Source organism: Schistocerca serialis, chromosome 1 (assembly GCF_023864345.2).
Source record: "Schistocerca serialis cubense isolate TAMUIC-IGC-003099 chromosome 1, iqSchSeri2.2, whole genome shotgun sequence".
Lineage (NCBI taxonomy): Eukaryota > Metazoa > Arthropoda > Insecta > Orthoptera > Acrididae > Schistocerca > Schistocerca serialis.
In genome coordinates this window covers 720,443,039-720,469,974 of record NC_064638.1, presented here as the reverse complement: position 1 = coordinate 720,469,974, position 26,936 = coordinate 720,443,039, and the positions used below count along the sequence as shown (strand labels likewise).

Genomic DNA, 26,936 nt, shown 5'->3' with positions numbered 1-26,936 from the left:
GCTGTTTTGACTGTTCAGTTCTTCCTGTTGTAAATGATAAGTTGTTTCATGGGTGCACAGCTGGATGTAGGTCCCAACATGCTCAATATTCAGTTAACAACCATCTTACCATCATTTGTTGCGCTCTTGATGGCAAAATGTGCTACTTCGCTTGAAATCTTGTGCTCATTTTACACAGAGGTCTCGGTGCACACATATAGATTACTTTTTCATGGCTGTCACTAGTTTTAAATAAATGATTGTTGCAGTATAAGTTGTTAAACAAATAACATTAAAGAATGGCAGTTTCTCTACCCTTTGGTGAAGGATGCTCAATGATGAGCATTTGTGACAAGTTAAAATTGTGTGCCAGTCCTGGAATCAAACCAAGATTATTCAGTGAATACAACACACACCAACATGATGAGGCATGCATTAGTACTGTCATTGGTAGCACACTCTGCAAAAGTAGAGTTAGGCTAGAGTCCAAGCCTTGCATACAATTTTAACTTGGTAAACAAAATTCGAATTTATATAATTCTTTAAAGTGTAGAAATAATCCACAATTGCAAATAGAAGGGACAAAAAGCGATTAGGATATAATAGTATTTGTTTAAGCTAACTGTTTTTTTATGCCCGACTTAATTCTCTTAAGGGATTGTTGTTATGAATCAGCTTCATTAACTTATTTGTGCTTTGAAGATTAATTAGCCTATCAGTAGGTGACGTGTAATGCAGAGTTCTACACAGCTCTGAGAAGGATGTCTGTTTAGTGTTTTAGTTTTGACCTCATACATCTTCGCAAGAAGTACACAACCAGCCCTTTCCCCCTTTCCACTAGTTCATATTCAGTTTTCTTATTTGCATGCACAAAATTTAATAAATAATTTAGTTTCCCTCACTTTTGTGACTTCGACTTCCACCCTAATTTATTTCTGAATGCACATTTCTGTCCTATTTTAATAGTATACCATTAATTTTGTTGCTAGTCCATGGGGTGCATTGTAAATGTTTATCTAGACCCTCATCCCTTGAGTTATCTTTTCATGTTTTGTGGGTCAAGTCAAAACTCCAGTCTTCCAATACATCTCTCTACGAAGACCAAAGAAATATATATTTTTGGTCAGTGCTTTCCACAGATGATTTTAGGATGAATCTTTTACTCTCGACTTAATTTTACTTATTAATCTTTCCCAAAATTGCTGTTGGTGATGTATATTATGTAACTGTAGATATTCTATATATAGAATGAAATTTTCATTCTGCGTTGGAGTGTGTACTGATATAGAACTTCCTGACTGATTGAAACTGTGTGCCAGACCAAGACTTGAAATCCGAACCTTTGCATTTTGCAAGCGAGTGGCCTACCAACTGAGCTACCCAAGCACAGCTTTACTTCCACCAATCCCTCGTCTCCTACATACCAAACTTCGCAGGAGCTCTCCTGTGAAACTTGCAAGACCAACACTTCTGAAAGAAAGGATGTTGGGAGACATGGCGTAGCCACAGCCTGGGAGATGTTTTCAGAATGAAATTTTCACTCTGCAGTAAAGTGTGTGCTGATATGAAACTGCCTGACAGATTAAAACTGTGTGCCAGACCGAGACTCAAACGTAGTACCTTTGCCTTCTCGGTCCAGCACACAATTTTAATCTGCCAGGAGTTTCAAACGTTATATAACTTGCTATAATTTTAGCTGTAGCAAATGTTAAAAAGATACCATCCATCTTTGGAATGATGTTTTACACCTTTCAAATTGTTGCAACGGTATTGTCCCACCTTCTCTGTTTCCATTATTAATTTTTGACCTGTGTTTTTGCCGTGCATTGATAGAACAATACAGCTTTTAGAGGTTATGGTAATGTCAAGCAACAGGAGATTTGTGTATAAAGGTGTTCATAATATTTGGTGAAATTGGTACTTTCCTTCCCATCCCCATCCTACCATTCTCTCCATTTCTCCTATCCATTCATCACTTCATTTTCCCCCAACACTTAATAGTAATACACCACTCAAAAGAATGAGGGAGGATAACTTTGGGCATTGGAAATACTCCATTGAGAAATTATTTGGGACTGATTGTGTTACCAAATTATACATTTATCCTTCACTAATTATGTACACTTAAAACACTATTACGTCCTCATTCATTTACATAACAAGAACTGAAATGTCCAACAGGTATTGAAAACAATGTGGAAATAATCACTCTTCCCTTCATCCTGGGTGCATTCCACTAGACTTTGAGAGCATAAATAACATGTATGTTTTCCATAAGTTTTTACCACAGTGTGGTAACTACGTGGCATGCACCGAGCGAGGTGGCGCAGTGGTTAGCACACTGGGCTCGCATTTGAGAGGACAGCAGTTCAAACCTGTGTCCAGCCATCCTGATTTAGGTTTTCCGTGATTTGCCTAAATCGCTTCAGGCAAATGGTGGGATGGTTCCTTTAAAAGGACACAGCAGACTTCCTTCCCCATCCTTCCCTAATCCGCTGGGACCGATGGCCTCACTATTTGGTCGCTGCTCCGAATCAGTCAGTCAACCAACCAACCAACCAACCATCCATCCAACATGGCATGCTCCGTATAAGTCTGTGGATGTCATCTTGGGGTATCTATTTCCATTCTTCTACAAACGTTCTTGGAGTGCCTATGATGGAATAGAATGACCATGAATACATCTGTCAAGCATGTCCCATCTATGCTTGATGGGGATTTAGTTGGGACTCACCTCTGGCCATTCCGTTACTTCGATGTCCAGGCTTCACAAGACCTCCTTGGTTTGTCTGCCACATGGTTCCTGGTATTATTGTTCATGTGAAGGAGTTCAGGGCCACCACCATATGTAGCAGCCACCACATTGTCCAAAAGAATTTGTTCGAGGTACTATTGGCTTTAAGGTGATTGTGCACAACAAGAAGATCCATACAATTGTCAACACTGATGCCTCCTCACACAATCATAAAAATGTGGCTGAATCTGTTGATTTCTTGGACAGATGTTGGCAGGTGCTGTTCATCACAGTGCCTCTACACATGAACACAGCCATCACCTTTTGTCAGAGGAAATCTGGACTTGGTTGTGAATAATGCTTTCCTCAAATGATGAAATTGCCAACTGACATGGTGACAGCAGAACTGAAGGCAAGCAATGAGATGTCGTGTCAAGTGTGGTACTCGAACAGGACGTCTTGGTCAATAGGTCCATTCTCGTAACCTGATCCTTACAGTCTGATCGGAGCAGCAGTTCCAGTGGCCCTTCTGAGATCATCTTACAGTGCTCTGGTAGCAGCCGTATGACATTGCAATGCAGAGATGGTGAGATATTGGTTTTTACACAGGGTTTTAATGCATTGGCATGTTCTCCAACATTCCTTAAGTGCTGACACGTGTCCCTGTGGTGTGTCCGCAACCTAAGGATGACGGATGAAGAGACGTTAGCACTTGCAATGACGGAACAAAAAGTCTGTCCTTTTTGGCTCAGGCTGACTGCCCCTGCTACTTGCACTGCATTAAGATGTCATGTTGCGTGCGCTTGCTTGAATATAGCATCCACAAGTGACAACTGCCATCTGTGTACCCCACTGGAGGACACTAAGGCAATGGTATGCACATCCTTCATAGAAGTCACCTGACACACTAATGCATAACCGGGGTGTATACACCCCGGGAAAAGCCTGGGATTTTTTTTATCTAGGAGAAAACCGGGAAAAACCCAGGAATTTTTAGAATTTCGGGAATTTCTCATAGTTTTAGTTTTCCGTTAAATTTTTGTAATTTTTGCAGATAAGAATAGATAATCTGACAAAGAATTTTACTTTCGCCTGCAACTGCAGAATAATACTGCAGCGATAAAACATAAATGAGAGAATAACACCAAAATAAAACTTCTAGTTGCAAAGAGAATGTGCCATTTGCAACAAGAAAACACAGTTCTCATACAAGTGCCTGCCAACAGCAAAATGTGTCAAAGGCTTTAGGACAAAGTCAGTGCAGCACTTCATAACAAACTGTTCTCGATGTGCTTAACATCACAAGTGTTTAAATTAGGTTCGTTTGAGCAGTTGACAGTGGACTTAAGCGCATTTTTAGAGCTGAAGTCGTAAAGAGCAGCACCTTTCTCCTGCTTCTCGCTGCGAAGTGTGGCTGTTAGCTGTATAAGTAGTAGATACAAGCAGACAGATCTCTCCACAAAAAAATTTTCCGGCTTGCCTAAGCTGCCACTTTCACACATACACAGAGCAGTCAGAGTTGCAGTGAGGAGTAGTAGTCTCCACGTGACCCGCGTTGATGTTCCGTGGTTTTGCTGTTCTGTCGTCGTCTATAGCTCTCACGTCAAATGGAAACAAAATGGATTTCTGTGGCCGAGAGCTATAGAGTGAATACATTCACATAATTGTGGAAGGCTAAAATGTGTTATTAACTTCAGTTTTTTTATTTTATTTTTTCCACATTGTTGCAGAACAATGAAGTTATCTTTGTTGATTTGCAGAAGAAATTTGTCTTTTATTAATGCTTTCTGAAGAGGCTGTCAATTTACGTGAAACGAGGTGTTTCATTCATCACTATTGGATAGTTTCAACTGTTCATTGAATTTTTAGTGTATTTTTTCATCTTCAGGCACTTACGGCATAATAAAGAACCAATCATGAGATGATGCAGTACTGGTACTCCTAGAAAATTGGCTTCCCAAAAACCACACTGAAAAGCTTTAGGAGAACTTTACATATCAGCCTTCCATTAACCACAATGTTTTTTTGATCGCACGACATGGTTCAATACTTGTCTGGGACTCCTCTAGGCTTGATGTAATTCCTTAATTTGTGTTATTTACGTATTAAATTTACAGAACACCATTCTTCAGTAAGCTATAGCCTGGCAGTACATTGTGTTTGTCATTGTAACTGCCCTAAGGCTTTGTATTTACTCCCGGAATAGAATAAAACTGCCACTTATGTATACAGTATCTTGGCTTTCCAAAGAACTTCGTTAATTTTTTACACAGTTTAAAAAAGTCTTGAAAAGCTTATTGTTCTTAGTTTTGGTGTCTACAAACAATGTTTGTTTGTTTTGCTTTTTTCCTCCAAGGAATTTTTATTCCTTCTCACAAGCTTTTTGCAGTGCTTTATGGAAGTAAACTTGATGGCGAATGCTGCATAACAACATTTCAAAGTATGAGTAAAAATTCTTTGTTGAAGTCACCACATAGGAAAATATAAGGGTACTTTGAGTTGTAGAGTCTAGTTTTGAAATGAATATTGTGCCAAGGACTGCTTTTTAATTTTGTATCTTGATAGGATATGATAAAATAATTGCCCTAAGAACAATAACTCTGTATCTCCTCTCTGAACAACATGCGGCAGTACTGCACATGGTCACTTGATACCCAACAACACATGAAATTCCAAACAAGAGTGTGACAAAAGGAGTTTAAGCAGAGCAAACACCAAGCACTGGCTGCCTGTGTCATTGTAAGTGTGCGTGTGCAGCAACACTTGTTTTCTGGCAGCTGCTCAAACGAACCTGTTTTTAGCATGTCACAAGAAAATATTGAGAGTAGTGGTTTGAGAAGTGTTACTTTCAAAGAAAATTTCGTTTTTTAAAAGATGAACTGTTTTACGTGTGAGAATGTATTATGAATTTCTTAAATTGCAGTACATTTTACTCTGTCATAACTTAACACTTTGGTGACTAGCCACTTAGAAAAATTTCGGGCCCAGAAGACCAGACATTTATGTCATTATTTAAAATTTTACTGGCACATTTATGTTCGATATATCTTAAAGGGTAACACACACGCAAAAGACCAATATTATATGTGAAAGCTTAACTTCTCTTATAGCTATATTGTATGTATATAAATTTAAACCATGAATTTTTCCTATTTGTGTGTTCACGCTACTTTGCAGTGATGATTTTTCGCTGGCTACATCATGTGTATTATGTTCTGAATATCTGCTGTCATTTGCTGGATAGGTAATGTGTTGTGAGATGTAATTGGCCGACAAAAGTGCATTGCAATCTCAATTCCAGTTCTTTGGAAAATAATGTGCTGTGTTTGGTAGAATTTGTATTTATACTTCTGTAATACAAAAACATGAAGCGTAAATGTTGCTGCACATCAAAGATCTTCCCCAAATGCGTAAATTTTTTGCCCTAAAGTGCCAGGAAGTTCTACGTTGGTCTATATAGTCTGTACCATTCAAAGGATAGATAAGTTTTAAAATTCCAAGGGAAAATATACTGTCATGTAACACGGAGAACATGTTTTCACTTGGAAAAATGTGTATTTCTAATCGGGAAAAAGTGTACTTCTAACCTGCAAATCCAGGAATTTTTTTTTCCCTTGTCCGCATAGACAACCAGAATGAGTTTATATGTTATATACATTGAAAGTGAAGATCTCGGGCTACACAATAAGACCGCAGGTACTCCCTGTATCAAAATAGATTCAGCATAGTGGATGTAGACACAAGTTTTCATCTAACTCTTTTGAGCAATGTGTACGTGCTTGTCTGTGCACACGTTAATACTGTCTGATCACTGCAATTATTAGAGGAAATAATATGCAATGACAATTTCATAAGCATTTGTATTTAAAGCCTTTTCTACTGTAGTGCATGTCATGAATCACAATTTCAAATTGTTAGTAGTAAATAGTTATGTTCCTGAAGCGAAGTGATTGCATCTTCAAAGATTTAACAGCAAAGATCTAATGCATTATTAACTTTTAATTGTAACACTTGTTTACCATTCATGATAGAAACAGTTGAGAGTTCTCACTTAAATAATGCACTGCCAGTAGTACCATTCTAGCTACAAACAGAACTGCTTGTGAATCTTTTTTATGTTTTTATTAAACACCTTACTGCATGTTATACTATCACAGATATGTTGCCTTCTTTTTAGAATTTTCCTTGTGTCTTAGTATAAGACTTCAAAATGTGTGTGTAGATATATTTTGATAAGAATGCCTAAGTACACCATTAATAAATCTCAGAATTATATATTAGTTTCTAACTCACTGTATTTGGGATTGCAGCACGGGAGTGAGTAGTGGAGCAGGCACGGGTGCTGGTGGAGGAGGAGTGACCATGGTAACAACTGGTGGTGGTCGTGGACCACCAGTTTCTCCGGCTGTAAGCAACAGACAGCCGTTCCCTCGCAATGTCCCAAGTCGCTCAACGTTCCACAGTGGACAGAATCGTCGTAACCATACGGCTGCTGCGTATGGGCTAGCCACTCCTCTCCAAACGCAAGACACGTCTGCAATTACCCATTCGGGCAGGACATCATCATTCTTTTCTAAATTATCCTCCAGATTTTCTAAGCGGTAAGTGTCTGTCAAATTAGATAATAACGTAGTTTCTGTAGTGTTTTAGACAACCTCTCATACTTCCTGAAGTTAAAACAGTTACACCTCAGCAGCAATAATTCGGTAATGTGTTCTTCATTATATCATATATATGTAAACCAAATTATGTTTATTGTTCATGTTATATGTATTGATTTTCACTGTACATGTTGAGTACTGTGGGCCTCATTGCTGTATTTCATAACACCAATGACTGTATGCTTAAGTTCTTTCCAAAGATCATCTTAAGCATGTAATAATCTCATGATTGAAACTGAAATCAGTCTGATATGTTATTTTCTTTGAGTGAACAATGAAAGGGAAGGAGATACTCTTCAAAGTGTTTGCATGGCTAAAGTTTAGGTATTGAGTGAAAATTCGCAAGTAAATAGAAGAATTTTCTGAAATGTCACTGCACAATTGATCCGATTTAGTTTCTGTTTGTTGAACTGTAATAACATTGTAATTTACGATGTATGGTTAAAACTGTTGGTCCTTTTTGTAGAGCGTACATTCCAGTCATTTTGTTGTAACAATGAAAAAACAAAGACAGACAGATACATAGGTCAATGGTAGTTTGTTGAGGGCATTCAGAAAAGTATTTGTTCTTAAGTAACATGAAAGGAAATGAATTTGGGGACAACTGAATCTTCAAGCGGTTGTTTGCATGCAATTTATGTTGTAATAATTAGAGATGAATGTTAGGAATTAAGGATTGCCACTCCAGTGCTGCTGAAACAACAGAGAATTAGTGCATGTGATTATACCACAAGTCATAACTGCTCCTTTCACATATGATATGTGAAAGTTACTGCTGTTACAATGGAAATCATAACAAGGTTTCCTTCTCGTTTTTCATAAATAGAATGACCACGAATTATAAGCATTGGTACCACTTGGTGGAAGGCTATTTGAGGATTGTCCTAAATATAAAACTGAAGGTGAAAAATATTTCCTTTCTGTATTACCAGTTGTAGGATGTGAGTAGTGTTAACAAAGTCGGCCCATATTATTTCTGTAACTACATACGAAAGTAGTTTTGCAATAATTGAATGCTTATAAATTAACAGTACCCATTTGATAAAAAGCATTTATTACGGCTGCAGCATGTATCTTGTTTGAAGACAATGTTTAATTTTAGCCTACATTCAAGAGTCTCGCCTGGAAATAAGATCGTTTGTTCTAATACAAATGTTCAGAATGTTAGTAGTTTGCAGCCTTCATTTTACTCAAGATTTAAAAGTGTTTACTTGCTCCCGCTGTGTCATATACTCTACGCTGTTGTGACAGTTCAACTCGAATTAATCTTTTGTGTATTGACCAATAATAATATAGCAAAGGCAATAAAACAATGTGACAAAAAAACACCCAATAATGAATTACACTACACTTGTTTGTGTAGTCATTTTTATGTGGAAATTAATTCTTTGACATCCATTGAGAAGTAGCCCTTCAGAATAGCATGTTGTTAGAATACTTGTATATGACGAACTTAAACTCTATGTATTAAAGAAGTTGATAGTTTCAATGTAAAGATGCCCATAGTTGATGACGAATCAGGTGTTCTGGTGTATGTGTGTTTCAAAGATGAAATAGTAATGGGCTTTTTCACTTTGTCTGTTTTGATACCTTGAGATATAAAAATACTTTACAGTTAAGAAGTTGAGACATAGAATTTATGCTGTTGTATGGCAGCTCTACATTGCAATGTTTCCTGGCAGGAATTTGTTAGTGTATATTTAATTAGGTGTCTAGTGTTCATTGGGAAGCAGAGAGAGCTATTTTCTTATGAACATAGGCTTACCAAGTGTAGTTTGTCATAGTTCAGGTTTTATTTACACATTGATACATAAAAACTTGGAGCTATTTCTGCACTAGCTGCTAAACGTTAACACTCTCCCTCCCTCCTCCCGCTTGGTGTGTATATGTGTGTGTGTGTGTGTGTGTGTGTGTGTGTGTGTGTGTGTGTGTGTGTGTGTGTGTGTGTTTGTAACAAAATAAGAACCTTGGTTCGGGGGGGGAGGATTGTAGTCTACCCAATTTAGGGAATTTGATATTGGGACAGGTGGTGGAATATCCAAATGTGATGGGATGTGAAGCAGCCATTGAAGTTGAGCATGTTGTGTTCAGCAGCAGGCTCTACCACTGGGTGACCAAATTTGCCGTTGGCCATAATTGGATGGTAGCAATTCATTTGCGTGTACAGCTGTGAAAGTTATATCCAGTTATATGCAATACTTTGCACAGTATAGATAAATTCTTAGTAAGACTGTCACTAAGAGTCATACCCCCAAATCTGTTCCACAAATAGATCTCCCACACCTCTTCCACGTATGCCTTAATTTCCCAAACAACTCCTCTAACCAACTGCAGAGGAACAACTCTGGCCACCCAATTATTACTCAGTACCAATCCAGACTGGAACAGATTAACCACATCCTTTATCAGGGCTTCATCTATCTTTCACCTTGTTGTAATGTGAATAATGTGCTGCCCAAAATTCTTTTCAACTCTTCCAATGTAGAGCTCAGATGCTCACTGAAACTAAGAAAACTCATGTTTCATCCTTATGTTACACTTACAGCCAACTACTGCAGAAGACCCACATGAAAGAACTGTCCTCTTGTAACACACATCACAACTCCCCTGGTAGCAACATAATTCCTTCTATTTAATTTTGAGTTTTTATGTAAGGTTTTCATCTTTTTTGTGACATATTCTTTATTGTTAGTTAGGTGCTCACTCAACCAGTTGTATCAGTAAATGTCTTCTGATGCATGTTGCACAGAGAGGCACTCTCATTTTCTTACAGCAATTTTAACTCGGTAAGGAGTGAGTCACAAAACACACTGGTGAGAAGTATATTAATTAATATCCTTTTCACTTACATTACATTTAAATTATTAGAAGGATCATGGAAGTTAGCATATCCAACAAAACAGCGAACAAAGATTTTCTGTCAATCACATTGAATATTAAGACACTCTTAACTATTCAACCTATTCTATTCCAGTCCTGTCAGTGATAATTTATCCCATCAGAGGGCAATCTGTGAAAACACTCGCATCGTAACTCTGATACTACTTTTGCCCAGCCTTATTATATGGACAGTGACCATTAATCATCACGCAAATGAATTGAGGAGTCTAGTGAGAGAGGGAGCTGTGCCACAAAAATGAAATATTGAGCCTTGTCCATTTTCATTATTCTATTACCATATAGTGTCAATCCTGGGAGCTGGAACAAAGTGGCATAGTTCCTGCTCTTTGTACAGCATTGTTCAATCTTCTTGAATGCAGCCTTATAGTCATTTTGAGAGAGAGGAGGAGCTATGACACTTACTGATTTCTGCTATGTGAATTGCAGACATCCTGTCATAAGAGTTGCAGATTTATCATTTGTAGGGGAAGAACATATTGTTCCAAAATGTAATTGTTCCTTCTATATATCAGTCCTCTTATATGTATTAAACATAATTTGCATTTTGTCCCTACATTACAGTAAACATGTTGGGTCTTTCTTCTATGTAAGTAAGTTGTTGTGCTACTAGTAATCCTGTTTTACAACAATGAGAGAAAGTGGATCCATGTGCATCAGAGAATGTTGAAAGTGGTGGTAAAATTGCAGAAATAACCCTGATAAATGGAAGAGAGTAGATGTAAAGAGGAAAAAGAACAGTGGGAACTAGTATGTGAGTTATATAACCAGTAAGAAAGTAGCAGCAAAACAATGAGGACCTGGATGTGACTGCAAAAACAAATCAGAGGGATCTGTGGGTTTTACAAGCTTCTGGACTACAATGTTCAGGAAATATATCTCAGCGATATTATTATTGCAGTCATGTCTATGCTAGAAACTGTAATGATGTAGGAGTGAGCAGAAGAGAGAACTCATTTGTTTCACGTAACATCAGCGACTGGGACAAAGATTAGAGTATGTTTTAAAGCTTTTTGTGATATATTTGCAGTGTCACAGAAAAATGTCAATGGCTAGAGGTGACAGGAATGTGCGGGTTGGTGAAGATGTAGTTAGCAATGAAAATGCCATTGAACTTAATACATCACATCACGGAAATAGATAGATGGGCAATGTTAAGCACAAAAGAGTGAAGTCTCGTTGGATGCTGTTAGACCACATTAAAAAGTTTCCGGAGTACAGAAGCTCTTACTAGCAAAAAGACAATACACATAAGTTGTAAGTGTGAAGTCCATATCTGAAATGCTCTACATCTATGAAAGAAAATTTTAAGAACCAGGAGTTCTACCTGTAAAATGTGGAGCATATGCCAAAGTTTTCAATGCAGATCAGCTTTAAGCATAGGCTTATTCCAGTAATGACAGTGACCAGAGGCATTGTTCTACCTAAGGCAGATGTTGGTATACAACCTTCGCTTCCACATCTGCAACTCTTAATTCGGGTATTACGTTTATGTGACCAGAAGATATTGTCTCACAGGGTTCATCAGAAATTGAATCGTGTATCATGAAACATCTTAGTGATCCCTCAAATGTTCATTATAAAAGAAGGTTGATTCTTTCCTCAGACTCGTGCAGTGGACAAAACAAGCAATACAGTGTTTAATGTGTACTATTCTCTCCTTGTCAGAGGAACCTATGACTTGATTCAGTATTATGTCTTTTTTCTTGGACATACCTGTTTACCCAGTGACAGAGATTTTCGCACAATAGAAAAGAAAATCCAAAAAAGAAGAAGATAACATTTACACTCCTGACCAGTGGTACGACGTTGTAAAAATATGCCGAAGTCGAAAACCCATTTACAGTCATTCCAATGACCACAGATGATTTCAGGGTTTTCAGTGTTGAGCACCAAAATAAATAAAATAAATAAACTTAATAAATAAATAAATAAACTTTTTATATAAAATTCTCTGTAAAATGCCCATACAGCACATCCCAAGAGGCTGTAGACAGAACTTTATACCAGGACTCCCTGAGCGAAGTATGAAAGATGGTACTCAGAACACCCTTTCAGTGATGAGAAAATCGCTTGTGGCACAACTCTTATAACAGCAATAAGTGAAACTAGGCAAAAGAAATGGATTGAAAGCTTGGAGAAAATGGACATGTCACATAGCAGCAAAATGGCATGGAAATTGATAGGATAGCTCAATGGGGACCCAAAAGAAAGCAAAGATAGGGCTACAGTAACACCTAATTAAATTGTGCATATGCTACTACTGAAAGGCAAGCCCAACAAAAAATGTGAGAAATGCCAGTTACAACGTGATATGACCGAATGTCAAAAATTGGGTGCTAACCACTGCTGAAACATTTAAAATCCCCTAACTCTGGAAGTAGTCTAATGTAATAGCACTCATAAAACCAGGAAAAGAGCCTGACTCACCAAGCAACTATTGACCCATATGCATTCTGTACCACCACCTCAAAATGTGTGAAAGGCTGAAATTGAATCAGTAGCATTATTGATTCAAAGTTAATCCTGCAGCAAACTGGTTTAAGACCAGGTAAATCACGTACTGGCGTGATCTTGGCACTCGCAGAGCATACAGATGAGAGAGATGAAAATAAATTGAGAACGAGCGTGGCTCTGCACAATCTAAGTGCCATCTATGATACAGTAAACCAGCGGAAACTATTACTCAGAATCTGTGATACTACTAGGGACTGTCAACTAAAAAATGTATAGAATCCTTGCTGCAGAACCGACAATTCTACATTGCCGTGGAATGAGGGAAGAAGTCATTGGAGAAAGCAGAAAAAACACCCTTGCTCAGGTAAGTGTTCTGGCTCCCGTCCTGTTCAATATATATACAAACGACCAGCCCATTCCCAGAGATAAGAGATATTTTCTCTGTGCTGATGATATGCGTATCACAGCACAAGGAAAAACCTTTGAGGAAGTGGAAGTAATGTAGGAAAATACCCTGGAAGCTGTTTCAACATACATTGGTGTCAGAAATGAAAGCAATTTTGCAAGGTAGCATGTATTTTGCCATAAAATAGTATAAACAGGTGATAGTAAAGTAGAAACAGTGTAAATAATACACAAAATAAACAACTGCAGTGTGCATAATTGTAGACAAAAATGTTTTTAGATTTTTTCAACTTTACAGATGTCCACACACATTCCAACAACTGGTTAATGTACTCAGTATGGCATGTGACCACCTCTGGCAACAATACATACCTGACAATAATGCGGCATGCTGTGAATGGTGTCATTAGTCTCATGTTGAGGCAATAATGCCCATTCTTCTCGCAGAGGTGCTCACAGTCTTGGAGAGCAATTGGTGGATGCTGATGTGATGCAAGCCATCTCCCTTGTGCACCCCAGACATGCTCAAAGGGATTCAAATTGGGAGAGCGAGCAAGCTGTACCTTGCGTGCAATATCTTCCATTTCCAAGTAAACATCAACCAGCTGTGCTCTACAAAATCGAGCCTTATCATTCATCAATACAAAGTCCGGACCCACAGCACCTCGCAGCTACCGCAAATAAGGTTCCAAGACCTCATCACGATATCTGAAAGCAGTTAAACCTTGCTGATTCACTCATACAATTTCTTGAAGAGGTGTTCGGGTGATAAACGTAATCCTTGCCTACACCATTATGGTTCCTCCTCAATTTGGGTCTCTTTCCACAGTGTTTGGGTCCCGAAACCATGTTCCCTCCAGATGTGAATCCATTGAGAGTTGTTCTCGACTAAATTGGAACTCATCTGTCAAAACAACATTGGGACACTGTTCAACCGTCCAGGTGGCATATTGATGACTCCACTGTAGGTGTTGCCTTCTGTGAAGACACATCAGAGGTAGACATGCAGCAGGTCTCCAACAATAAAGGCCACTCTGTGGAATCCTTCTGCATACCGTTTGCCTTGATACAACACAGCCTGTGGATGCTGTGACCTCACATCCCAGTTGCCATGTGGTACTAATTCGGTACTGCCGTGCCCTTACAGTCGAATAACGGGACACTTTTCTGAAATCACACTTGGTCAGCCCTGCCCTGGTCTTTGAAATACAGTTTCGGTTTCTGTACACTGTTGCTACTTCTGAGAAACAACAGAGCGATTCATACTAAGCTATCAGGCAACATCAGTTTGCAACTGTCCTGCTTCCTTTCTTTCTCTGGCCCCTCACCGCAGAGGGTCTGGTAGGCATCATTTATATGCCATACTGCACCATCTGTGACTGTGTACCAGGCTATTGTAGATGTGGGGTTAACCAGCAAACATACCTCGTTTCATTAGGTGTCCTGATGTCATTGTGGCATGGTTATCCCTTGACCAGAATGCCATCTTCCATGCAGAACATGATCATATGGTCATCTGGTTGACAGTTTGTATGATTATATCCTGAATTAGACACAGGACAGGAATTTGCGGTTTGTTAGTTTAATTTTGGATGCCAGTGTATTACAGTGACCGCTCTCTCAATCCAAATCCCTCCAAAATGAAAGTTTTCACTTTTCGCCTGAACACACACCTAGCAAATTGAACGTTACACATTAATTGGAATGGGTCTATCCTTGAGCGCACAGACCGGCTTAGAGTGACGCTTCACAGGTCCCTCACATAGAAACATCGCTTTGAAGAAACCCGAACTAAGGTAGCTGCAGGGGACAATATCCTTAAAAAGCTAACTGGCAGTAAGTGGGGCACTACACCTACTGTGCTTAGAATCACTACTTTAGCACTTTGCTTTTCTGCTGCTGAATATGCATGCCATGGATGATCTAGATTGGAGCATGCAAAGAAGATCAATACAAGCCTTAACAAAACCTGTAGGCTTGTCACAAGACTCTTAAAGCCCACTCCACTGGAAAAACTCTTCCAAGCATCAGGTTGCAGCAGTCTCAAGTCTCATAGGGTAGCTCATGAACATAACGAGCAGTTCAAGAAGACATTTGATGAGCACCATCCACAATTTGCTAGCCTTTATGGATTAAAAAGACTAAAATTAAGGTATTGGTTCCTCAATTACACTTTAGAAGAACCCCGTCAGCTACCCTGTTCAGAACGTCCACGAAGTGGTGCCAAATTAAGCTATAGGTCATGGAAAATACTAAACCATATCATAACTGGTGTAGCCCATGTAAAAATCAATCTGATAAAATGGAGCCCATTACAACCCAACAGTGATAAGTGTGACAGTAGAGAAGTATAAAACTTGGAACATCTTCTAACACGCCAAAATAGTCCTGCATGTTGCTCCTTACGTGACCTGTGGCTAAGCAGACATGAAGTCTTTGATGTAGCCTATTTTGGTCTAAAAAAATTGACTGCTCCAGACACGAATAAGTAGAGTAGGTAGGAAAATAAGTGCTGTGAAATTTGATAAACAACCAGGCTTGCTCTTCTTCAAGCTTCTATTCTGATATGGAAGAGTGGTATGGACTGATACTCTTCATGAAGATGCCAGTTGTCACTCCAAAATCCTTGGCTGATTATTCTTACACGATTCAACTTCTTGAGGAAGTACCACTACTCTGCCTATGCAGTAGATGCATATCAGTCCTGAAGCTAAAAGATCTCGTGATACTAATGCTGCCACAGATACCTTCAATTTTTCATGATATTTACCAAAATCTGAAATCCCCAGAAACATAGGACAGGGAAGATACTCCAGAAGAGAAATGAAGTTCTTTGTAGTTGATATGTATGCCAGATAACAAGACTTAGACTTGTGAAATAGTATTTCAACCAGGATAAAACTATTTAATATGTGTTTTTTTTTAATTGTTGTATTAATTATAGCATCCAAGGTCATATTCAGTGCTGTTTACATTAAAATTGATATTTTTCCTTTTACATAATTTACATAACAATAAGAAGAAAGAAGTTATCCCTTTATTGTACACTGCTTTAGAAAACCCAAATTATTTTAATTTCTTCTCATAGTGGCATAGCTCCCTCTCATTAGACCCCTCAGTTGTCCTCACCAAACTGTAGCAAAGAACAGATTTGGGTAGCATTGCACCTACTCAACTTCAGTCTCTATATCACAATACATGACATATGACATTTGGATTCCCCCCTCCCCTCTCGTCACCACCAGCTCTCTACCCATGCTACTTCACTTTAATGTCATTCTTTTGTTGTATAACATACATCTATACTTTTCTATCTCCCCACCCCCTTTTCTTTCAGAGCTAAGAATGCTATTGGTTTATGTGCCACAGGTAGTGCTCTCAGCTCACACTAGGATGTGCTCCATAATGCCATATGCCTATCAGGCTGTTTCCTTCCTTAGCTGCTATCACTCCCTCCCATGTGTTACTTACTTCCCCTTGTTCTTTATACCCACTGCGTCTAAGACAGCCCTATCTCAGTCAGGCTACCGTGCCCAGGACATTGTAGCCATTGTGCTTGCATACCAATTTATTAATTCTAAGGAAGGTATAGTCTGAGTTTAATCTTATTTGAATACCTGCCAGTCGCTCAACATTTTGGCTGCATGGTGAGTAGGTAAAGAAATGGAGAGCAGTATAAATCAACGAGGTATCTTTACTCATTTCATTGTTTAAAACGGCAGATTGTTGATTTTGCCTCGAAGTGCGCTCAGCATGGATAGGGAATCGCGCTTGACTTACATGGTTGCATACATATTGCCTCTGAGCTGATTGGAACTGCAGCACTATGAAATTCCCAAATAACTATAACGTACTTCTGTTATAAGTCAGTTAATGGTGTCAGAAATTCTGAAATAATCAGTACCTTCTGGTACAACTGTAGTTGACATTTGCTGCTGCTATACATTGGAATAAATAGATGAAGATGTCTTCGTGGGTGCGTTAGTTGGAATGTATCAGCCGAGGTGTTTCTTTTTCAGTTGTCATAATATACGTTTTGTTCCTGGGGACATATTTAGTGAATGCACAGTGTGTATTGAAGGTAATGGAGAAGTTTATTTAGCATTTTATCATTTACTCATTGATAAATTACAATTGTTATGTAATGTGTGATGTGCAGTATTTGCCAGTTTTTGAGTCTCTGGGAATTGATGGTGAACTGTAATGTGCTACAACATTTAGAGTCCAAGGAATGTGACAAGTCATGTCTGTCCTTTATTTACTATCATACAGACATGCAACCACAGTTTTTCAGATAGAAGAGTCTGGAGTCATGTTGAGCAAATGAATAATGCTGCTGCTACTCTCCTCCATTGTGCTGTGGTCAGTAAACACAGTGCAATGGGCCCACATTGTCGTGTTTAAGTTTTATTGAACCTTTTTTTTTGTCTCTACTTCATATTCCCCTATATCACCATCTTACTCTTCATTACGTATGTATTTTTCAATCACTAATTGTAGAAAACTGTAACTGGAAGAATGTTTTCCATAAAGCATCTTATTAGCAACTTCCATAACATTTGCCATGTTTTTTATTTTGATGATGATAAATGCTAGCTTTCAGTTTCCATGTCTTCTGCTTTAAAAATTACATTCCTTATTTGAGATTTATGTTTGTGTACTCTTTAGTCCTGTAAGGAATATCCTCTCTTCTGCAGTAAAGAAGGATGAACATCCCTTAACAAAACAAATCTGTTTTCAATAAAGTTCTTCTAAGTGAGTTACAGATTAACGTGATAACATTATTTCAAGCACTCAAGTTGATAAAAGCTGCCTACAATACCAGCCGAAACATATATTGCTCTGTCGTACATGACACCATCACACACACTCAGCCCATGCCCTTAAAATACAAATCTCATTGAAAATTTCACATACATTATATTGCATAATTATCGGATAAGTGAAATACTGCATGTATTTTCTCCGGTACAATTTCCATATTTATGATTAAATTAATTGGATTTCCGTTTGACTGCCTTTTGCATTGTATTTAGCTGCAGTTACATGCTGCTGCAGTAATCTACTGTGGCAGTGATGATCAGTTGAAAGTTCATCACACATAGGGAGTATTGGTGTATTGCCTCTGCTATAGAGTCACTGTCTGTGAACATACTGAAAAGTACAGAGCTGTGTATTTTACAACTTATAATCACTAAATATTTTGCATCATAAAAGGAAACTTAACAACCAGTTGGGTGATGGTTCTGTTTCATAATACAACATTTTTTTAAATTTGCAATCCGTGTTGGAAGAGCTGGTCTCAATCTTATTAATACATCCATCATATATAATTTACAATCGAAAATGACCAATTTCGCTTTACAGTATTCATGAGCCATATATTCGATTTATTTTGAAATCGCAAGGGCAGGATGAAATTGAAGCATACAAATAGTGTGGCATGTTCATATTTGATTGGTGGTGTCAAGCACCATATACAGCATAAGAAATGTTGTTTTGGTTTTAAAGAAGATATTTTCAGTTATTCCAAAAGAGGGCCTCAACCAACATGGATGTATAAAACCAGCTTACAGCGTCTAAAATTGCTTTCATTCATATTAGATATAATTTCATAAATACATAATATATAAATTATTAATAAATTAAAATGTTTAAGTTTTCTTATATTTTTTTCCTTGTTTGCGTGTGTGTCTCGTCTTCCTGTAATTATTTTTCATTTAACATTATGTAAAACTCATGACGCAATTTTTGTGCTAACTATGAAGTTTTGTATAACTTTCAAAAATACATCATTTCCTTTTGGCTCTAACTTTTCACAAGGTTTGTTTTGCATATGTATTTGTCTGTTAATCTCTCTCGACAACTGCACTTAGTACTATAATTATATCAATCATATCGATCACAACTGAAATTATATTTAAATTTTTAGTTTTTTTCTTTCTTCTACCACTACTCGCATCTTCTTGTCTGTTAGGGCAAATGTGCTAAATTGAGTGCAAGAGGTTTCCTATTTAATACTATAAAAGTTTATCTGTAATTTAGCCAGAAGATAAAGGTATGAATTTTTAACACTGACAGGCAGTTTTTCTTTCTGCTTGTTATTCTTAGGACCTAAAATTAAGAGGGGAGTTGGCGTCACAGAAGCAGTGAACCTTGCTGAGAAAAACTGATGCATATGCGTGGCTCTTGGAGTCACATTACGCATCCTCAGAGCTCTGCATTTGATTTGGTACAGATCATTCAGTATGTGAGGCTCACGTGTGGGGTGCTATCAAGCTTTAGGTCTTTATGAGACCAAAGACCAGACTGTAGACAGCTATTTGCTTCACATGTATTTTGAACAGGAATTGTTACTATCCAATAAATTATTAATTTAACTTTCGCATGAAATCTGCAACATTTTTTTATTGTTGCAGGTATAGTTTATTTTGATAGATAATCAATTTTATGATTATCTAATTGTATTGTAAATAGAAGTACACAGGAAATAGGTCTAGTCTACCTTAAATATTACTGTAATTTCTTATTCCATTTGAGAGACTGTTTTGTAAAGGGTAGCTGTAAACTAGTGTGTGCCATATTATAACACAAGAAGTCAATCAGAAATTTACTCCAAACATGAGCAATATTATTGCCTTAAAGTATTCATACTTACCTCAGCTGCACAATTACATTAATGTGTTAATGTACTTGGTGTACGTGATTCTGGGTTTCATATATTAGTTATCCACACACAACTGTTAGTGCAAGACTTAATGCAGTTCCAGGGTTGAAACGTTGCTTCAGAAGACTGTTTATATGACTCTTCAGCTGCATGCCTATATAAATAAATATGCATTTCATTTGGGGGAACAAATACTTACGAATGAATGTTACCCTATGCTGTCTACCAAGCAACTTAGATTCGCAATGATAATCTAAACATGCTGCCTTTTATTTTGTTTAGTTCCTTTAAGTTTTTACATAGGTATAGAAATTGAGTGAATGGCTCAACTTAGTCAGCTTCTTAAATTCCCAGGTTTTCTGTTGTTTATGCAGTTTTGTATTGAGTGACTAATCACAGTGTATTTATGTAAACATAGATGCCTTTTGAGCCCTATACATCTCACAATATTTCATATGTAGCATTCTTTCTTCAGTAACTACAATACAGTGTCAGGGTAACAGTTTATTTTCGTCCTTTATGCGTGTGCTAAATAATGCTGTTTAGTAGTAACTAAATCAGTATTGTCAGTGCATTTAAACAAAAGACATGACCAGCATTATGCAATCATAATCTGTATCTCTTGAAAATATTATTGTTAATACTCAGAACAATAGTCCATAAACATTTTCAGGTTTAAAACCACAAAGTCGATATTTATTTCAAATGATATTAAGAATCCAGGACGTGGTGCCTGGCTTAATCTTGCCATTACTGCAGTTTGATCATATTTGACAATTTTTCAAAATTCACAGTGTCTTTTTACTGCAAAACATTCCTTTAATAGTTGTGCATGCTGAGTTAGTAATGAGTACTTAAGCAGTGCCTTTAGAAAATTTGTCAACACTTGTATTTGCAGTAATTTCATTTCAGTAGCAATTTTTGATGCAGGCTTCTTCTCAGATGCCTTAGTTAAATATGACTCTTTTTGTAAATTACTACTAAATCTTGAATTGTTACCAGTAACACATGGTACATTGTTAACAATAATTCTCACTTTTTTATATTAAATTCAGTGTTCTGTTTTCTGTTAGTTGCGCTTTCTAGATATGGAAAGTGTTTTATGTAAAGGACAACTTTTCTGCAAATAAATAGACATTGTTAATGCTGGTAACAGTACTTCATATTAAAGTGGAAAAAGTGCTTGTGCATTGCATTTACTTGCTTACTGAATGAATTTTCTTAAAGATCTTTTATGTATACTACACATAATTTTGGTTTCAGCTCAAACTGTTGATAAGCTCTTAAATTGTATGTTATAAAATTAAATCGCATCACACAGAAGAATATATTATTTGAGGTACTCATTTATTTGATTTTAATTTGCATAAATATTGGTCAGAAATCCCTTTTGTGCAACTGTATGTTTATTTTGTGTGTGTACAATTTAATATATATATTATATAGTTAATATATATATTATATATATAAATGCATCTTGTTGAAAGTTTTAAATTTTGAATAAAATTCTTTAATACATTTCTACTATATGATCATTTTTTGTTTTTTGCCTTAAATATTTACAAGAGCATTAAATATTAGTAGTAGTAGTACACATTTTTTATTACTGCTTTATACAAACACAACATCCAAAGCAACCAAGAAACACAGTGAAGTATTGTCAGAAAAAATTAGTCTCTCTTAAGGAAGTGTTTTTCGCAACAAATTTTATTTTGTTATTACAATATTTGAATAAACATTTTAGACTTGGCTTACCCATTTTTAGCAGTTTTGCAGAAATGTAAATTTGATAGGTGTAAGTATTTTAGTGTCTTTTTGTGTGTTGTGTACCTTTTTTCTCTTCGACAAAAGAAGAAGAAAAATCCAGTTTATATTTCTGAGATCCAGATCATTGGCTTAACACTTACCAAAATGGAAATTGAAGTTGTTTGAATCAGCATTTACTCTGTTGTTTCTGTTTTTATTGTGTACTTAACCTAGAAACTCTTCATAATTCGCTTTCAAAGAACACAGTATTGTTGAGTTGTAGAGAATAGGTTTCTAAAACCATTAGTTTGAAGATAAAAATTAGATTGAAATTTCATGATAGATTAAAACTGTGCCATATTAAGTCAAACTTCATTCAGCACTATTATCAACAGATTAGATATTTAGATGTTTAGATTAATTATTCATTCCATAGACCCATAAAAGAGGGAATCCTCCTTGGTGTGGAACATGTCAGATTAACACATTACGATAATGTAATTAGAAAAACTTGAGTTTCATTAATTTTAATGATTTTCGGTCAATAAACAGTAAAATTATGTACATGAATTAAATTTAAACTTCTAATATTAGAGGTATCCCAAGAGACCTTCATTGTCACAGTACAATCTTCACAGTGTCAGTACCTTTCCTCTGCTTTCAAAATTATATAAAGGTTTTCCTGCAAGCACTACATGGAGAAAGTATATAAGGCACTGAGAACTATAAGGGTCCAAAGCCCGGAGACAAAAGTTTTGGGAAAAATGAGTGTTTATTAAAATAAAATTTGGGTACATACCACCAGTCCCATAGGTTTGACAGTTTTTACGAGTGTGGACCTACAGCACAGATAAAGCTAGTTCCCCACAAGATCATCATATGTTAGGAGCATGCATAAAAACTACAGTCTCAAAATTGATGGTGTGCTTTTGGTTCAGAGTATCTCATATGATAGCAAATGTCGTAAGGTATGGCTGTAATTTGGTTGCTGTGAGATGTACTTTGTACTGGACCATGAGGTGTGTGCAGGTAGCTCATATGGTAGCAACTTTGTTTATGAAGTGATATGTCTCAGTTTAAGCACTGATCTTTCACACACTGTTATTGGATTGTAAAGGATCATTCATGGATTAGTATCATGTATATATTTGGAATACACAACAAACTGTGTGTTTTATTAGAAATGTAACTCAAACATGCACACCACAAAATTTACTTTGTGTGTATTTCTGCAGTCGAATTTTTCCTTTTTTCTGAGTTACGTATGCAGGGTAGACCTGAACTGGTTGAAGTGCTCCAAAAAGTTTTAGCTATTTCTCATAGTAGATATATAACAAAGAATTATTTCACTGTTGCACATTTTATCCATATGTTTATCTAGAACATAAATAGATGTGTACAGTGTTTTTGTCACAGTAGATCAGAGTATATAATTTAAGCCAAAGTAGTAGCATGCTATATGATATTACATTATTATATAATTTCACAGTAGTGATGATATCTACTTAAAATACATAAAGAAAGTTGGAGGACAGGTACACTCATGATCAGCTATTAAACTAAAATGAACTTTCGTTTGTTGTAAGGATATGGACAAGTAGATGTCAATAATGAGAGTTCAGAATTCTTTTTGTGTTGAGCCCAAGAATTCTTTTTGTGTTGAGCTCAAATATCAGGAGATGTCGCTTTCCATGTGTTGGTGCCACTGTAGAATGCTACATTTCGAAGGCTGCATATGAAAAGTGTGAAATTCGTAGCTCATTACTGCTCCTGGCTTTAAAAGAAATAGGTTTTGGATTAGCAGCACTCAGTTTTGTTCCATATGTATAGTGGCTTTACCTTTTTCTATTTATTTCTGTTTGCCTTTTTCTGAAACATACTATGAAGAATTATTGTAGTCGGTGCTAGCTTGAATGTGAAGGCAAGGATTAAGATAATGTGGGAATTAAGTTAATTCAGCAAAGACCATATGTGAATCCTGTAAAGTGAAATTTGAAAACGTAAGTTAACATTTTTGTCAAATGTATAGTTTAATGTTTGTAGTAGCCCCAAAATTAGTTGTGTTTTAGTAGGTAACCACCACCAAAGATTTATTTGTAAGGTTGCTTTTACTGAAGTGACAAGGAGAACCAAGAAAATTAATGAGGTCCATATCTATGTAGTCTGTACATTTGATACAGATTTCTTGAGTATTGAAGCATTGCTTGAATATGGTTTGCTGAATGTTGGTTCTTCACCAAAATTATCGTACCATGCTCAGAAGAATTATTGACACATATTGAGTCATCAGCATCTGAAGATGATTCATTCCATGCTGTTAGAAAGCAAGGGGTGCATTTGAAAAGACGGCATACCAAGAAGAGTGCACCATAATAACAGATTTTTTTTGTTTGTGGCATCATGCCCTTGTTGTTCTAGTTTGAGTGACTTTTAATTGACTTTGCCACCTTCCAGAACTGTCTACTAGTGGTATTTTACCCTCCAGCGTCCAAAAGGAAAAGTGTCATAGATTCAGGATACTGTAGGTTTCATAATTATTTGTTGAGAATTTTCAGTCAACTGTACCATTAACCAACTTTACTATGGTGAGTACAACCAAGTTACACTACAGCTATCATTATTGTAGAGACAAAGAAAAACATTAATTTTTCTGTCAATGTGACCAATTAATTCTCATAGAATAAGGACGTGGTGTAGGCAAATTATGTTAATCCTTCATTAGTATCTGCACTAAAGTTGAAACTGTGTGCTAGAGGAACAGTTGTGCTTTAGTTATAGGCCTCAACTATTGGATTTGTAACAAATTAATAGTAGATCCATATGGCGCACAAATGGCTGGTAAAATATTATTGTAACTACATTTTGTGGTTGTGATGAACTCTCCCTTGGGAGCCATGGGGATAATAACTGTGTTTTCCAACACTATTTTGTGTTAGATGCCTGTGACAAATTATTGCAGTAATCTAAATGAGCTAACAGGAGAATTTCGTGTGTTATTGTTACAAAAAGAAAAACACACCTGTTTATATCTGCAGATTGTCTTCTTGCGTTCTGTAACAAGGTCCAAGTTCCATTAGGTAAATTAAATCGGAAAGTGTTTCAGCATATGTTTTAGAGGATATGTGCAACATATTACTGTTGTTAAGTTTGTATATCAGTTAACACTCTGTCATCAATGGCACAATTTTGTTTTGCATACCACATGAAATACATCAGTTTGTCAGAGTACAGCAACCATTAGATAACCTTATTTTATGAAAATGGTTCTGAAATATAATGCTACTTATCACACCTAGTGCTACCATGTATTCAGAAAGTTACATTATGTATCAGTATAAAAAGTAATAATATAATGAATGTTTGAAAAGCCTAATAATTAACATGGTGCTTCAGTGTGACAGCAGGTAGGTCACCATTTATATAATAAGTGGAACACGTATAACAGATCCTACAGGAAAAAAAATTAGAGTAAATCTTCATAGTTATCTTTTCTTAAAGTAATGTAAATGTGGGTGAAGCAAAATTTCATCATATGATGCAAAACTCCCTTAATCCCTTGTCAGGCAGTTCAGTTTGATGTTAAATGCTGATACTTAAGAAATCTTGTGTGTGTGTGTGTGTGTGTGTGTGTGTGTGTGTGTGTGTGTGTGGGGTGGGGGAGGGATACATATAAAAACCATACACAACAATTACAATGATACATTTTAATACTTATCCACCCACCCTTCTCAGAATTATATTGGAAAATAAAACTGTAGTATGCAAAAAAAAAAAAAGTAGTAGTTTAAGTGTGTGGCTTTTGTTGGGACAGTTTGTATGGTAACTCTGTAAGGTGATATTGTTCACTTTCATATTGCATAAACCTTTGTGTTATTAATATGATAATGATTAGTGCACTGCATTTTGTGTCAGTAACATTTGACTTGGTGTCTAGGAATGGTTCAAAGAATTTCTTAAATGATAATATTAGTAAAGCTGACAAGAATCATACCTACATCACATAGACATGGGAGCAGATTTCAGTTAATGTAAATAGAGAGAGAGACCGCATTTAGGACAATATTAAAATGGATATGCGATCTTTACCTGTTGAAATTTAATGTCGGCTCAAAGAAAATAAGTCGGGAAGGGCTGAACATCGTGTTTTGTGATTCAGTATCTTAACTTTATTTTCGCTGTATTTTATTTTATTTTGTAGATTAATTGTTTTATCCTGCTCCAAAAACTGATAATTACTTCTTGACACTGATTCATTACATTCTTATAGTAGAAAAAAGTTTGTTCAAGGTTGCTAAATTTGGAACATGTAACTTAAATTCCATGGTGTGTTTCACCTTTCAGTACTTGAAGACATTTAAAATGTAATGTTTTTCTTATGTTTGTACAATTTGTCCTTGCTTCAAAATCAGTGAGTACATGTACATGAATTCAGTAGCATATGAGATAGCAGTTTTTTCAGTGGTGATGTTTGCAGGCAATTGTTTCTTAGTGTTCAGTTATGAACCACACACTGTGTTTATCAAGACCATTTCTCTCTCTCTCTCTCTCTCTCTCTCTCTCTCTCTCTCTCTCTGTGTGTGTGTGTGTGTGTGTGTGTGTGTGTGTGTGTGTCCTTGTTGACTCCTGAAAATATCTCTGCATTCTGGAGTTCTGTTTGAAGCTGAACCAATTGCTGATGTTTGTTCATGCCCTGAGAAAAGTTTGCATTTGTAGTTGTGCATTTTTGTTGTGGATCTTGATCATGTTTTCTGAGATTAAAACAATTGTTTAAAATATCAGGATTGGAAAGGGCAGTGTCAGCTAATAAATACTGGCATATCAGTCATTGGTCATTGGTTTGTGAAATACGCAAGTGGAGTCCTAGTGTTGCTTGATTCTTAAGTTTGCAGTTAATGTTTGTAATGTAATGTGCATTTTTTGTTTGTTGAAGTATAATGTCTTTTTGCACAGCACTTCATAATATGTGTTGTTTTGTTTTGACCCATCATTGTTTAGATTTGCTTTCTTTTTGAATTTCAGACCCATGGATACGGTCCCTAAACATGTAGTTAGGTACGTTTACCCTTTTTACGTATATTGTAGTATATTAAAGATTTATTTTAAGTGTTCCATTGTTAATTTTTTACTGATCTTCATTTAAATTGGTTTTGTTCATATCAATATGCATGCAAACACACACAAAAATTAGCTTTGTAAATAAACAGCAAAGGGAGAGATCTTGGTCACTAAAATTCCACACACGGAAGTCCTGTATAAACATGTAACTTTGGGAAATGTTTTACATGGTAAGTACTGTCAAGGAGTTTGATAGACAAAAATATGAACCAAAAAGCAGTATTTTAGAATTAAATCAATTATGTTTGATAGTTCGTCATTTAACAATAAATTA

At 36.5% G+C, this 26,936-nt stretch overlaps 1 protein-coding gene across 9 annotated transcripts in view; it reads left to right on the top strand.

Moving 5' to 3' along the window:
- Window positions 1-26,936, top strand: part of LOC126481357 (serine/threonine-protein kinase MARK2-like) — a 303,564-nt gene that overhangs the window by 271,649 nt on the left and 4,979 nt on the right. For 6 of the 9 annotated variants that reach the window (XM_050105112.1, XM_050105059.1, XM_050105102.1 and 3 more), the window contains 2 exons: window positions 7,024-7,314; window positions 26,567-26,599. In XM_050105112.1, the coding sequence (XP_049961069.1) occupies window positions 7,024-7,314; window positions 26,567-26,599 (324 nt within the window). Of the gene's footprint in view, window positions 1-7,023; window positions 7,315-19,245; window positions 21,329-26,566; window positions 26,600-26,936 lie in introns of those variants that run through there. The other 3 variants (XM_050105094.1, XM_050105085.1, XM_050105128.1) reach the window with 2 other exon arrangements.